The sequence below is a fragment of the Phoxinus phoxinus genome (genome assembly GCF_949152265.1).
Source record: "Phoxinus phoxinus genome assembly, chromosome: 16".
Lineage (NCBI taxonomy): Eukaryota > Metazoa > Chordata > Actinopteri > Cypriniformes > Leuciscidae > Phoxinus > Phoxinus phoxinus.
In genome coordinates this window covers 5,557,511-5,572,868 of record NC_136891.1, presented here as the reverse complement: position 1 = coordinate 5,572,868, position 15,358 = coordinate 5,557,511, and the positions used below count along the sequence as shown (strand labels likewise).

The window sequence follows — 15,358 nt, the reverse complement described above, 5'->3', positions numbered from 1 at the left end:
AATGGGAAGAAGTTGAGTGACATCTCACTTTGTGTTTCGGGGAAGGTGCCGGAAGCGGGACCCTGTAGAGCTCAACACAATGCTAACACTCCCTCCCTCTGTGAGACTTCGGTTCCTACTTAAACGACACAGCGGGGGGGCCCTGTGGAGGCCCCGGGGGGTTTCAGAAAACACACACAACTGCCCTCTTCAACAGTGATGTCCGATTTCCCACGTATAATCACTCAGGAAAGGGTAGTCAGGTCAACAGTCTGTCTTTATTAGCGCCTTAATTCAGATTTGACGTGAAGAAATGTCCGCGTAACGTGGATTACTTTGGTCATTTCGGCTCAATTGTCGGTGATTGATGCTCTCGAGTATTTCCCCATGCTACAGCATAAAGAATCTCAAGACGCATGAGCCCATGAGAGCTCATTTGAACACCTCATAACTAGGTGCACGTCCATATGGTAATTTAATGAAACTGAGAGCAGTACTGGATGCTGATTGGTCAAGAGCGCATTCCAGCAGTGTTAATATTCCATCTGAAGATGCACCTCTTCCACAAGCAATTAACAAAGAGAAACAAGATTGTGATGTACCTAATTTGTAAGTCGTTTTGGTTCATAAGTAAATGTATAAAATACACAATATAAATATAGAATATTCTATAAGTAGAATCCTGAAAGTTTTCACAAAAAAGGCAGCACAACTGTTTTCAACATTGACAATAATTATGATAAATATAAATAATAATAATGATTTGGATCTATATTAAAATCGATATTAAAATAGCCCCACATCACCCTTCACCATACCTAGAGATTGGCATGTTTTATTTCAGTTCGCCTAATATCTGGTTTGATTTGCATTGAGAGATGATCTTATGGAAAGTACCCCATGCCGATCTCTAGGTATGGTGAAGGGTATGTGACGATGTGGGGCTATTTTAATACCAAAGGCCAAGGGAACTTTATCAGGATGCAGAGTATCCTGGATCCATAACTGGCCTTTAAAAATAAAAATCTGCCTGCTTCTATGGGAATTTAACATAGGGGTGTCCAGACTTATGCACCCTGTATTTTAAGGAAGAACATTTATTAATTTACGATACATTATTCATTCACCAAGAAAATTGGTGTCCTTAAAGGTTGGGGTTTTCCTCATTTTTTAAATTAAGGCATTAAAATCAATTTCCAAAAGATTATTTTTTTATTCCTCTTTTTTTTAGGCAACTTTAGCATGGGTGTGTTCACTTATGCATATCACTGTACACACACACACGGCTGTGTAGATTTTACTTATTTTTTAAATTAAGCATGGAAAATATATAATAAAAAATGATATGTTTTTTGGTTGGTTTGTTTGTTTGTTTTACTTTTGTCGTGAGATTTTGGCCATTATCACTAGAACCATGACGGTCATTTTGACCGTTTTTAATTTTATATCTGCAATAACTTAAAGAATATAAATAAATAAATTCCTGCTGGTACCTGACTTTTCCTAAAAGTGTCTGTATTTTCATTTAAAATGTTTATCATATAAAAACGAAAAAAAACGAATGAACATATTTAGCTATTTCGGCCATAGACGGTCATATTGACCGCACTGAATTTCGCGTTATTCTTTTGTTACATTTCCCACGGTTGACCTTTGTCTTTCTCACTGTCAACAGAAAAGGTCAGTAGCGGCCCTGAGTGTTTGCATATATGCCAATTTCTACAAACAAAAAGTATATTAGATTAAATTTGTTGATCAGAAATAGCCTAATAATACCCGACTACGTTATCCATTTACGTAGATATTCTCTATTAGGCCTATATACACAAGTTATTCGCCTATTTTCTCTGTTATTATAATAAAATCAAATGTTTTATAATTAAATACGATACTTTTACTTGTTATTATCTTGTTCTGAGTTATGTTGAATGGATATGGAAATATAGCCTATCTGTAGAAATAGGCTAATAATACCTGACTATGTTATCTATTTATGTAGATATTTTCTATTATATACGAGTTATTAGACTATTTTCTCTAGTTATTATATTAAAATAAAATGTTTTATAATGAAATAAGATACTTTTAGTTGTTATTATCTTGTTCTCAGTTATGTTGAATGGAAATATTCATCTGTTGTGAATATGCGATAATTACGGTAGGCTACTAATGATATTATTATTTATAAATGTATAATTAAACTTGTTTAATGGTACAGTTTGGTGTTGTTTTGTTTTTAAAAGATATCCTAATACAATAAATGCATTAATCTCTCAATTGGGTATTTTATCATTAAAGATATAGAGTTTGGAATCTAGCGGTCAAAATGACCGCTTGTGGCAGTTCTAGTAGTTATGGAATTCTGGCACTTCTAGTGTTAACCACATTTAAAGATAAACAAACAAGCAAACAAACAGTCATTTTTACACTTTCATTTGTTTACTTAGCAGCAGTTTCATCCTAAATGACTTTCGAATGAGGAACACCACAACATAGCAAACATGTTTCCTATGTGTTGTTGTCATCTGTAGGAACTGAAGAACACAGAGGTACACACACCTGTGGTGTCACCGTCTCTGTGCTGCTTGGTGGGGGGCTCGTCGGTCTCCCACGGGGTGGTCTGGTTGATGGGGGTCTGGCCCCATCTCACTCCAGGAGCCAACAGGAGACTCGGAGTCTGCGTCTCACCGGGAGAAAGACCTGCCGCCTGCAAAGAGAGAATGCATATGATGGAGATCAGACTTCATGACACAAAACAGCTTTTATCAACACAGTATGATGCTAGGAAAGCACTTAGTGTTGTCAAGAGGTACTTTTCAATTGGTGCGCACACAATGAACGGGGCCATGTGAAAAAATAAAAAATGTCTTCAGTGTAAAACCACCTTAAACAACACAACAAACCAAAGAGAAATTACTACATACATAAAAATAAATTTTAAAAAACTGCAGAGCCAATCACTGTAGCTTCAAAACGGGTCCATAAACCCTGGATTAAGTGGGTCCCTATAAATCTCATTTTGTTTTCACAGATTCAAATTTCACTTTATGCCATTTATAGATTCTGATTACGTTCTATTCACGAAAAAGAAGTAATATTCTACCCTAATATAAATTTGAATAACTGTAATTAAAATATGTAAATGACAGTTGTGTGTGTTTATGTCAGGTTTCCGCTGTAGCGTTTGGTTTTCACGATTCCCCCTGCGTTTTCTGCATGGCTGAAATTATGAGGCTCTAATTACACATTGTGAGGGAGTCTGGCTCTTATAATCAGTATTTCCCAAGTTCTTAGAAGTACTCATGTCAGACTAGGATTGGTAATTAATTATTTAGCACAAGAAAACTAGAAGTGTCGAGGAGACCGTTACTAAATGCCTTCATTAAAATTCCTCCATTTACAGTGTACCATAAAATGAGATTTCAACCCAAAAATAAAACATTAGAAAGAATAAATGGCTTTATCAAACACTGTAATCCGAGGACTGTTTTTATATTTGGATCAACCTCAGGAGGTCTAATTAAATATTACGAATCATTTTATTTTACATATATTTCATACTGTATGACTTATTTTTTTTGCGACCGTTGACAATATTTGAGTCTGAATACAGTTCATCCTCATCATATTTTTCAGAATTATCCTTAGACAATAATATGTGCGTGTGTGTGTGTATTTATTCATTATTAAATACATAAAATAAAATGCATTGTTGAGTACACAGAAAAAGGCTAAATAAAATGACAGGGTTGCACATTTATTCCAAATTAAGCTCTCACTCATAAAATGATCCAAGCATCTTCACCTTTAATGCTTGGATAACAGTGTTAATACTTTATTAAATATATTATATACAGTGAACAATGAAAAAGCATTTAAGGCAGATAAATGTACTGAGTTCATAGAAAGCTCCAGCTAACTAAGATTGAACGATTGCTGATTACATTGTATGGAGGAGAGGAAAGAGGATTTTTTTGCAGGTTCCAAAACAAGCCGGTAAAATAAACAAGAAAAAAAAGAGAACGACATTTAGACCCAAGTTAAGATTAATAGCATAGGAAGTTTGGAGAGTTTGCTTCACTCGCTTTTCTTTGCTCAACTTTTATTGAGTTGAGAGTCGGTGTCAAACAGGCAGGCGGAGTGACGGGGCAGCGGTGTGATCCAGGCAGGAGTACGAGGACCGAGTGAACGAGGAGGCTTCCAGAGAGACGAGTTAACCTCACCCTGCTCCGCACCCCTGAGTTAATGGAAAAGACCCCGTCATCAACCCTCTGCTCCGGCCTGCGAGTTCTCCTCTGTTCCATTATCCTCCCTGACCCGCGCTTTACTTCATCAATTTACCCATCATGCATCTCCGTCACCTCGGCCCAAAGCCAATTTGTTGTGGGGTTGCACTACACGTTGACATCATCAACAAACGAAACTTCTCATCATGACTGGTGAGTGCAGATGCAAAGGGCCGACCCCAGATGGAAAGTGCTGAAGCTTTCAGTCCGTAAACCGAGAGAAAGTGTGCATTCGTCTTACGGTACACATATGATTTTAATGATAGATGACCGCTGCGCTGGTCCTACGCCGTACAGTGAGAGAGGCTCAGCACGGCCGTTGTCACGCGACCAAAGTCAGCCTTCGATAATTTTCACAAATTTAGCATGTTTGCTGCTACGACCTATGCTACTGACTAAAAATGAATAAAAATGCAACATGAAATGGCGACGCGACATCATATGGCGCTAAAACTTTAAACTTCTTCTTACCTCAAGCTCCATTTGCAAAATTGGCAAGCCAAGTTTACCTCATTTCTCCATAGACAGTATATAATTTCCCTAGCCATGACCGCGTCCATATTCTCCTCTTTCGCTTCCTCCTCTTTTTTTCGGGCGCACATAAAAGCCACAATTACCAAAGTGCAATTCATCTTGCTCTATTTGTTTAACACTAGCGCATGCTGATGACGTTTTATTCTTCTATACTAACTTGCGTCGTAGCTTACGATTCAATAAGTGCATGATGATGATATTATGGTTGAGAGAAATATAACAACGATTACTTACTAACTAACTAAATACAGCACCTAATTTACCAGTTTCCACCGCTGAAGTTAATAAAATAAAAAATAAGAATTCAAATGTAATTAATTACTATATTATTTTTTAATTGAAATAATAAACGTTGTTAAGCAGACACAAAATGCCAAAGTTAATTTCTTCTCATCCTGAAAGCATGATATGGCAAAACTACATCCTTAACTTACAAATTTGAACCTAATTAGTGTTGTCAACTTGTAGAGATGTAAGCAATAACACAAACAAAGTCTACTTTCCTCCAAAACTCTGCAAAAAACCCCAATGGAGAGAACCTATTAGATTCTCTGTCCCTCCAGACTGTTGTAACTAGGGTTGCCACCCGTCCCTTAAAATACGGAATCGTCCCGTATTTACAAGTAAGATGATGCGTCCCGTATCAAATCAATAAGGGACGCGATTTGTCCCGTATTTTACATTAGGCCCACATGTAGTTGAATAAAAACATAAGGATTTTGCAGTATGGATAATACTAATAGCAAATATAAAGAAATCAATTTCTTAGTAGAGAAGCTCATTGCGTGATTGCATTTTAGCGTCTTTGTTTCTATAGCGACTGAGTCTCGTGAACATGCGCTGTAAACCTGCACGTTTTTTAACCCCTTGTAGCGCGCTGTTCGGGTCTTTTCGACCCCAAATGACGTTTGCTGAAATAAATAAAACATTATATTTGTCCAAATGATGTGAGACTTTGCACGGTTGACAACACTTTCTACATCTACAAAAAAAATTAAATACATTTGAATAATATCTGTTTTTATGTTAGTGTGGGGGGAAAAAGTCACACTTGTGTTGTTTCAACAAAATGTCATTTTGAAACATAATAGTTTTTTTTTTTAGGATTTATAGTTTTAGGAGGATTTATTATATATTTTTTTACTTTAGGCTATATAAATAAATATTTTTTAAACAAAAACAGTAAAAAAAAAAAAGTTAAATTCACTTTATAAAAGACCCACATTTCTAACGTTCATGGATATAGATAATTTGACATGGTTTAGAGTAATATTTTTGCCCATCTTTTGGAAAATGCTGTTTTAAAAGTAAAGAAATTATCACTTTAGTAGATGGCTGCAGAGCTACTACACCATTTGCTATTTGACTAAAATACATATTTTCAATAGCTTTTAGTTGGATTCATATCTACATATTATGAAATCACAATTATAACAATAAAAATGACTTTGTCAAAATTGAGCATTTTGGGGGGGGGGGGGGGGTGAATGGGTGTCCCTTATTTTGCCACACTGAAGGTGGCAACCCTAGTTGTAACCCACCTTTCTCAACTTTGTCCTAGTTCACAAAACCTGTCAAACTAGAAAATGGAAGATATAAAAAAAAAAAAAAGGAAAATGGAAGACATAAAAGGCCCGAAACTAAACAATGCTGTTATTGTCTTGCATGTCTTTATGGGTCAGGATGGATTTATGTCTTATGTTGACCAATAGTTACAATGTTTCATGATCACAACACGCTGGTGGACACATATAAAGCCTAATAATTCTTTGCCGCCTCTCGCCTTTTTGCCTTGTTCATCTCCCGAGTGTTTTCTAATCCTCGTAAAACTGCATCATTTATGACGTGGTATTTTCTTCTGTAATAATCCTATGCATTTCCTACGACCAGCTGTCACGAAATGTTAAATCTTCCTCTCCGGCTCGGCTTTTTAGAAGCACGATTGTATCAAAACACAATATTGCATATCACATTTCCCGCAGTCCCGGTGAGCAACGCATAAAATGCACATTTCAGACTCTATACGGGCATCAGTGGGGGTGGGTGATGACAGACACTGTAAAACGTGGTACATAGGACTTGAGCGTAGCCGGGCATTCGCTATTCTCTTCTCGGCATTTTAATTCATCTCTGGTTATACCAGGCCCCACGTCCCTGGCGGGCCATTATCGCTGTGTGGCAGATGGCTTCCCTGACTCAACAGAAAACAGCCTGGGATAGTGTGTGTGTGCGTGTGTGTCCTGTGCAAAACCAAGCAGCCAAAAATAAATAAATGAATAAATAAATAAATGCACTCATGCTCTTCAGCACAAAGAAGTTTAACGTTTGTAGTCAGCGGCGGCCTGGGATTTTTTTTGTTGCAAGAATCTAGTTACAGGGAAGATTGCCTTTTCTACTCCATGGGGACTGAAGGACACAGTAAGCACACAACATGCATATGATGCAAGACAAACAATGACAACAAAACGGTTCTATTCATGCTATCTCAGTGCAAACCCCATGTTATTCACTGACAACCAATAGAGGATCAGAATACCCATATAGTAGAAATAAATACAGTTCTTATATATGTATATCAATACATTTATTAATAAAGACCCTAATTTAACAAATAAAATAAAAAAACTTTAAAAAAAAAAACTTAAAAAAACTCTTATAGGGGTATCTTACAGTCAGGACATAGCAATATTTCTTTCAAAATCACATTTATATTTATGTTTTTCTTTTTAAAAATCAAACAATATGTTTTGACCACAAAACCAATCATTTTTGAAATACATCATATGAAAGCTGAATATATAAGCTTTCCATTGATGTATGGTTTGTTAGGATAGGACAATATTTGGCCGAGACACAACTATTTGAAAATCTGGAATCTGAGGGTGTTGAAATATCGAAACATTGAGAAAATCTCCTTTAAAGTTCGCGATTGTGCTGCGTTCACTCACAAAAATAAATGTTTATATATTTACGATAGGAAATTTACAAAATATCTTAATGGAACATGATCTTTACTTAATATCCTGATGATTTTTGTCATAAAAGAAAAATCAATAATTTTGACCCACACAATGTATTGTTGGCTATTGCCACAAATATACCCGTGCGACTTGTGACTGGTTTTGTGATCAAGGGTCACATATATTAACAGGTTATTCCTTAAAGGATAATTCCGGTATTTAACACCTTGAGTCTATATTGTAGTTTGTTTTGGATGAACAAGAGTGGTGGACAACATTGTTTTGACAATGGTTCCTCTCTCGAGTTTTTGACTATAAAAGAATTGGCCATGGACCCATTTAACATTGGAGTCAATGGGCATGTCCGAAAATGTCATTAAAAACAGCCAATAATGTTCGTTTACAAAACTGTTAAACTCACCGAGTGGTTAGTGGTGTTCGTTGATGATTATAAACAATATATCGTCGTAATATATGATTTCAATCCGTTTATTTTGCTATAGTGGAACTATTTTTTCAGACACTTCACAACCGTGTAACTTCCGCTCAATATTTGAATCTGAAGCGTTAGCACACTCCCGACCACTTGATGGCGATAACCGATGTTTATGTCTCGCGGGACACTCACGGTCACAGTCGAGTTCAACTTCATATTGCACTGGTCAGTGGTCACGTCTTTCAATATAGTTAGAATTAGTTTTTTGTTTGTTTATTTCGCTTACTCTCCCGGAGCACAGTTGCTCTGCTCGCTAGCCTTATGAGAAACGGAAGCGAGCAAAAAGACTACATCGACCAAATGTAAACAGCCCCCTTTCCGTTTCTGGTAGCGCATTTATATTAACGAGCACTCAGTCCTTCAACAGAATTCAATGGGATTTTACAAAATGACGAATAAAACACGACAGAAACTGTATTTCGCAACACTTTTTGTTTCTGGAACATCAACTAACATCACTAATCACTCGGTGAGTTGCACAGTTTTGAAAACTAATGTTAAAGGTTGTTTTAATGACATTTTCGGACATGGCCATTGACTCCAATGTTAAATAGGTCCATGGCCAAATCTTTTATAGTCAAAAACTCGAGAGAGGAACCATTGTCAAAAAAATGTTGTCCACCACTCTTGTTCATCCAAAACAAACTACAATATAGACTCAAGGTGTTAAATACCGGAATTATCCTTTAACATTTTTAATCTTTATAAACAAATGTGCTTATGCTCTTTGTGTGTTGTAGAAATATTACAGTAATGTTATCATTTGCAATTACTTTCAAACTAGGCTTTTCTGTGACACTATGATTCTAGTCTCTGCTGTTTTAAATCACATTACTGCTTAATTCAAAGTAAAACGGAAGATAAAAATGTTTTGTTTCTTATGTTGTTTCAGCCAACATAAGAAAATTTTCCAAAATAAAATAATTAAATAAAACCAGTTACAAAACCTTATAAGAAGTACCTTACAGTCAAGACATAGCAATCTTTTTTTTATTCCATTTATATTTATGTTTTTCTTTGTAAAATCAATAAAAAAAGGTCCCACTTTATATTAAGTGGCTTTAAGTAGCATGTACTTACAGTGAAAAATAAGTACAATGTACTTATTGTGTTTATGTTGTATTGTAAAACACTTTTGCTGCTATTGCGGTGTGATACGGGTAAGGTTAGGCACAGGTGTGCTGGTATGGTTAAGTTTAAGGGTGGGTTAAGGTATAAGGGAAGGATCAATTACAGCTGTAATTACATGCAGGTATTTAAAAAATATAAGTACAATGTAAAAATATGTATGTACACAATAAGTCCATTGTATCAAATTAGTAATTTAACTTACATAGTACTTAAAGCCACTTAATATAAAGTGGGACCAAAAAAAATAAAATAATATAATATAAAATAAAAAATGTGTAACATTGAATTCATTACAGGCGAATTACATATTTATATTTATAAATCACCAATTCATTCCTATGGGAATTTATATAAAGCTTGTCTGAGTTGGCAACAGAAACCAAAGGGGGCGGAGCTTACCGAAGGGTCAATTCATTCTCAGTGAAGTGGCATGCAAGCAAAGATGCTCTCAGATGAAAACGAACTCTGCACAAATCATTTCTCATCAGGCTAATGGTGTCGCATCACTCAAGAGTTTCCTCCATTAAATGTATTCACTGCTGCACATTATAAAGACTTCAACTTCTACAATGTAATCTCTTAAATGTCATTTTTAATGCATGAGTAGGTAGCCCGACTGCATGGCACTTATAACGGGTCAATCACTCCTCGGCCATTTGAAAAATGTAATCACTATGATTTTCCCGTACAGGTACACAAATGAGGTACGGGGGACGTGTCTTGCTCTGGCAGGAGCCAGATTGGTCAGAAACAATTCCAAAAGGACCTTATCTGAGCGCGCCGCAGCCAAGCATGGAGCTGAAGTAAATATCACCATGGTTACCCGCTTCCCGAACGGCACGGCTCTAAACTACCTCTCTTTATAGCAAGCTAGCATGCATTCAGTAATCCCGTACCATCCTGCAATGCCTCGGCATACGCTTAGCTCAAACACAGACACATTCACAGCAGAAAGTGACCGACATCTGCTAAACAAAACCCCAAAATACTAGCAAAGCTAACAACAACAATGCACTGGTGTAGTTTACAGCATAATTGGCAAAAATCGCCATTGCAATCCGATCATGTTTTCACATCATGACAAAGAGCTTCTATTTGTGTTTGAAGGAATAATGAACGTGATTCAAGACCCTCTTCACAACCCCCCTGGTTTTGCACGTCCTGCAAAGCTCTCATGTTACAGCGAGGCTCTCCACGCATGCCAGCCGACATGAAGAATACAGCCGTTGAGTGTGGCGAACACAGGCTCTTTTCTCAAACAAACAGAGGCGAGAGGGGCCGTGGAGATCCAGCGCCAATAGATCTCCTTCCACTCCACCGTCCTGTCCGACGCTCCAAAGAACACCACACATCAACGGCAGACAATGGCTCTCTGTCCAGCGGGGGCATCGAGGGCTTCTTTACGCCGCTATTGTTCTACTGCCCCGGGTAACCCAAGGACTCTTGATCAAACGAAAGCCAAGATGAATAGCAACGTCGAGCACTTGAAGAACCAATTCAGTTTGTTTCTTCGGCTAGGAGAGCTTTAAAGGGCTGTGCACACAATGACCCGTGGAGCATTAAACACAAACCTTAGGATTTCCACTAATCTACCAAAGCCAGACATTTATCAGCAGTCACATTCACTTTGCAAACTTATTCTCACCAAGAATCGACCACTTATAGGGCCCTATCATACACCAGGCGCAATGCAGCACCAGGCGCGACGCAAGTGTGTTTTGCTAGTTTCAGCCCGACGCAGTTATCATTTTCACGTCCTGCGCCATGTTGTTTAAATAGCAAATGCTTTTGTGCCCAGGGGCTGCTGGTCTGAAAACGAGGTGTGTTCAGGCGCATTGTTGGAGTGTTGCCATTTTGAGCCATTTTCAACTGGCTTTTAAAGGGAATGGGAGATGAGACTCTGGTTGGTTTATTGCACGTTACGCCCAAAACACACCCATTACTTGTTAAGAGAATAGGGACAACCCTTTTAGACCATCCGCCGGGTGTGCAGACCATTTTTCCCGTCGTTAAACTAGCAAAAGTGGATTAGTGGACTTGCGCCGTGCACTTTAGACCATGCGCTTAGATCATTCAAATACATACAGGTGAACATTGTGCAAAAGTTCATTTATTTCAGTAATTCAATTTAAAAGGTGAAACTAATATATTATATAGACTCATTACATGCAAAGTGAGATATTTCAAGCCTTGTTTTGTTATAATTTTGATGATTATGGCGTACAGCTTATGAAAACCTTTTCACAATATTCTAATTGTAAATTTGGGGTTTTCATAAGCTGTGAGCCATAATCATCAAAATAATAACAAATAAAGACTTGAAATACTTCACTTTGCATGTAATGAGGCTATATAATATATTAGTTTCACCTTTTAAATTGAATTACTGAAATTAATGAACTTTTTGCACTATATACATTTTTTTTGAGTTTCACCTGTATAATGCAACCAACCACAGTGCAATTTTTTTTCATATATAGGGCCAGATTTACTAAACAGGGCAAATCAGCGTAAGACGGCAATCCCATAACAGTGCGGACAGTATGAAATTGACTCGCTGTTATACCATGAGCAGCTCTAATATAGAGAGATCAGTCATATGGCATTTTGCGGGTTCAAGCAAAGCTGGCAGCATTCAGATCATGTACTTCCTAGGGCTGCCGCGTACCTGCCATCCAGATGAATGGGAATGCTAACGGATCACTCTTTCCAGGTATATTACAACTCCTTGACTAGAACAGCCTTGTGCATACAGCGTGCTAATATATCTGTTGATCTCCTCCTGTTTATTTCTCTAGTCTGTCTCTCACCTTCCTAAGACTCCTCATTCACAGCGGATCATGAAAGGAGTGATTATTCTTGGGAAACAGAGAGAGCTGGAGGGAGGTGGGCGAGTGACTCAGTCGGGACCGGCAGGATAGGGCATGCAGCAGACATCTGCTCCTGCTGGGTTAAACGTGCTGCTCAAGAACACGTTATCTGACTGACATGTAGGAATGCTGCAAGAACTGAGGCAGAAGCCGGAGAGAGAGAGAGAGAGAGAGAGAGAGAGGGAGAGAGAGAGAGAGAGAGAGAGAGAGAGAGAGAGAGAGAGAGAGAGAGAGTGTGTGTGTGTGTGTGTGTACACCAGAGTCTAGAAGAGAGCGAGAGAGAGAGAGAGAGACGAAGAGAAAAAAGACTTGAGTGAATTAAAGTGCGATTTAGACAGAAAGAGGGTGCCGGGTCAGCAACAGGGCAGTAATAAAATGTTAATCACTCTCGTGCTTACCAGTATAAGGAAGTTGACATTGAGACATTAAAAAGCTGCTCTACACTCCATTAACCAGAACTGCTGCATCTGCTCCCATCAGACCCAAACACAAAAGCCTTCCTGCATATTTACAAAATGTAAAAAATAATGATTTAATTCATTTACTGTAAAAAATGTGAGTGCACACTCGCTACCACAGTGCTTGAATGGGTTCTGTGTGGTTACCAAGGTGTTGCTATGCGGATGCTAAGGTGTTTGATTTGCTGAATGGTTGTTAGGGGGTTCTTGGTTGTTTCTGTGGAGTTGCTAAGGTGTTTGACAGAACCTGATTCCACCAAGTGCAACATGTTCCTGGATCAATATTTTTGTCTCTGACACCATCCTAGAACAACATTGTAATCAAGCAATCAGATTTGAGGGGATAAGTTTACAGTTTATGTCTAGTTTAGGCTTACAACAAGGGTTAGGTGCTTCTACATCAGTGTTAATTACCTATCATTTCCCTCTGATTTTAGGGACAAGTTATGGGTAGGGTTAGGCTATGATGTTATGGATGGTTGCTAGGGTGTTGCTATGAAGTTGATGAGGAGTTTAAGTGGTTTCTTGCATGTTGCTATGAGGTTATGGATAGTTGCTATGTTGTTGCTATGCAGTTGATGAGGAGTTTAAGTGTTTTTTAGCATGTTGCTATGTGGTTGCTAAGATGTTATGGATGGTTGCTAGGGTATTGTTATGAAGATGATGATAAGTTTAAGTGGTTTCTTGTCTGTTGTGATGTGGTCGCTATGATGTTATGGATCGTTGCTAGGGTATTTTGAGTGGTTGCTATGCAGTTGCTAAGATGTTTGAGTGTTTACTAGCACGTTACTATGAAGTCTCTACAATATTCTGGATGGTTTCTGGAATGTTGCTATGCAGTTGATAAAGAGGTTCAGTGGTTTCTAGCACATCACTATGTGTTTGCTTTGATGTTCTTTATGGTTGCTAGGGTGTTGCTATGAAGTTGCTTAGGTGTTTGAGTGCTTTTTAGCAAGTTGCTATGTGGTTGCTATAGTGCTGCTTCCTGATCCAAATGAAAAGAGCCCAATCCCAATTCTCAAGGCTAAAGGTGCAGTCACCTGCAGTCAGTATCGCTGAAATTCCTTTTGCAAAAACAGGTTTATTGTCCATTGTCAATAGGATAGTGATAATTGAAGCACAGCTCACACAAAAGTCACTTTCAAACCAAGCAGCTTTGTTGGTCAGCATGGCAAATTCACCTGAAAATTTTCATGACTGTATTTCGGGCACAGAATTTCTCTGAGCAATGGTAAATGTGAGCGCACCTTAACTCAGTAGATTACATAAGAAGAAAGACAATATTTACTCCCACACACAGATGCAACTAGAATTGTACATTTTCTGAAGAAAATGAGAGTGATGCTTGCCTGTGCAAAACTCAACGGCATGATGCTAGGGTTTTCTGGGAGTTTGCTAGAGCATGGATATTACTTTTTATTATCAGCCACCTGGTGAAAAACACAAGTACACTTGCCTATGAAAAAAAACAGCACAAATCATTTTCATATCGTCGTTGTCGAGCAGAAACATTGTAAATCATTACTATTGGTCAGTCTTCTGTCTTTCTGTGACTGAAACTAAAACTGCAGTGAACCAAAGACAGCCTCAAAAATGCGGTTTGAAATCACCTCTGTTCTCTACGTCACAAAATGTGGTAACCAATCCCATTAAAGTGCAGGGCAGGCTTTAGCATATTGTTCAGGATGCTGTGAAACAGGGGGGTCTCGAGAAGCCAGGTTATTCTGGTATATTTTTCTGTTGATGTGAAAAATCGGGTACATGTGATGTTTATTACGATGTTATGATGAACTATATGCCTTTCTCCACTGACATTCGGAGATGTTGAAAGCGTTTATAAGGATGCTGATTTTTAGAGGGCAGCTGTCTGACTCTGAGATGACGAATGGGAATATGGTTAGTGTAGCATAAACAACACATTATTAGCTGTTTGATAACGTAGTCAAGCCAAAGGCTAATCATATTCATTTCCATTATGTGTCCAACGTTGTAGAAAGCGATACATAAAACACAATACCATTCTGATACATCGACTTGTAGACAAGCCTATACAATTGCTCATCCACTTCTTTTTCTAAATCAGTTTCTGGTCCAAACATATTTGGCTGAATTAAACCAGTGGAGGCGGGGCTAATTTGCATATTCATGGTACCGCTTATACTAAATGAAGCAAGGGTGTAGAGTTAAATTCAAGCTAGTTTAAGGCATGACTCTTTTTTTTTCACAAAAAAAACTTTGAAATAAGTAATTGGTGATCAAAGGTGAGTTTTAAGGGATACAAGTATTGACTACAGCAGGGGGACTTTAACTAAAGAAAAGTATAAAAAAGACCTGGTGACTAAACCTCGTAACGCCATTGGATCCTCTAACTGTCAGTCAAACCTCGTAGCTCTACCCGCCTCTACAGTGAATGATGTGCCGCACACCGTTTGGACCATCTATCATGGGACATAGTAAGTTCAAAAGCCCTAAATCTACAATTTGACATGGCATTTAAGCTATTGTGAAAAAATGGATACATGCCAGTTGAATCATTTCATCATATCATTCAGCTATAATGCAGTTACATCAGCTCATATGCCAGATCTATTCTTCCCTTATGCCCATAGTGATTTATACACAACCAGCCAGGTCACAACAAAAC

The 15,358-nt window shown here is 37.9% G+C and overlaps 1 protein-coding gene across 3 annotated transcripts in view; it reads right to left on the bottom strand.

Moving 5' to 3' along the window:
* klhl29 (kelch like family member 29) overlaps positions 1-15,358 on the bottom strand; it is a 253,702-nt gene that overhangs the window by 106,968 nt on the left and 131,376 nt on the right. The window contains exons 1-2 of one of the 3 annotated variants that reach the window (XM_079584477.1): positions 4,737-4,961; positions 2,539-2,686 (exon numbers count right to left, since the gene is read on the bottom strand). In XM_079584477.1, coding sequence (XP_079440603.1) covers positions 2,539-2,686; positions 4,737-4,748 — 160 coding nt within the window. In that variant the 5' untranslated portion in view covers positions 4,749-4,961. Of the gene's footprint in view, positions 1-2,538; positions 2,687-4,736; positions 4,962-15,358 lie in introns of those variants that run through there. The other 2 variants (XM_079584476.1, XM_079584475.1) reach the window with 2 other exon arrangements.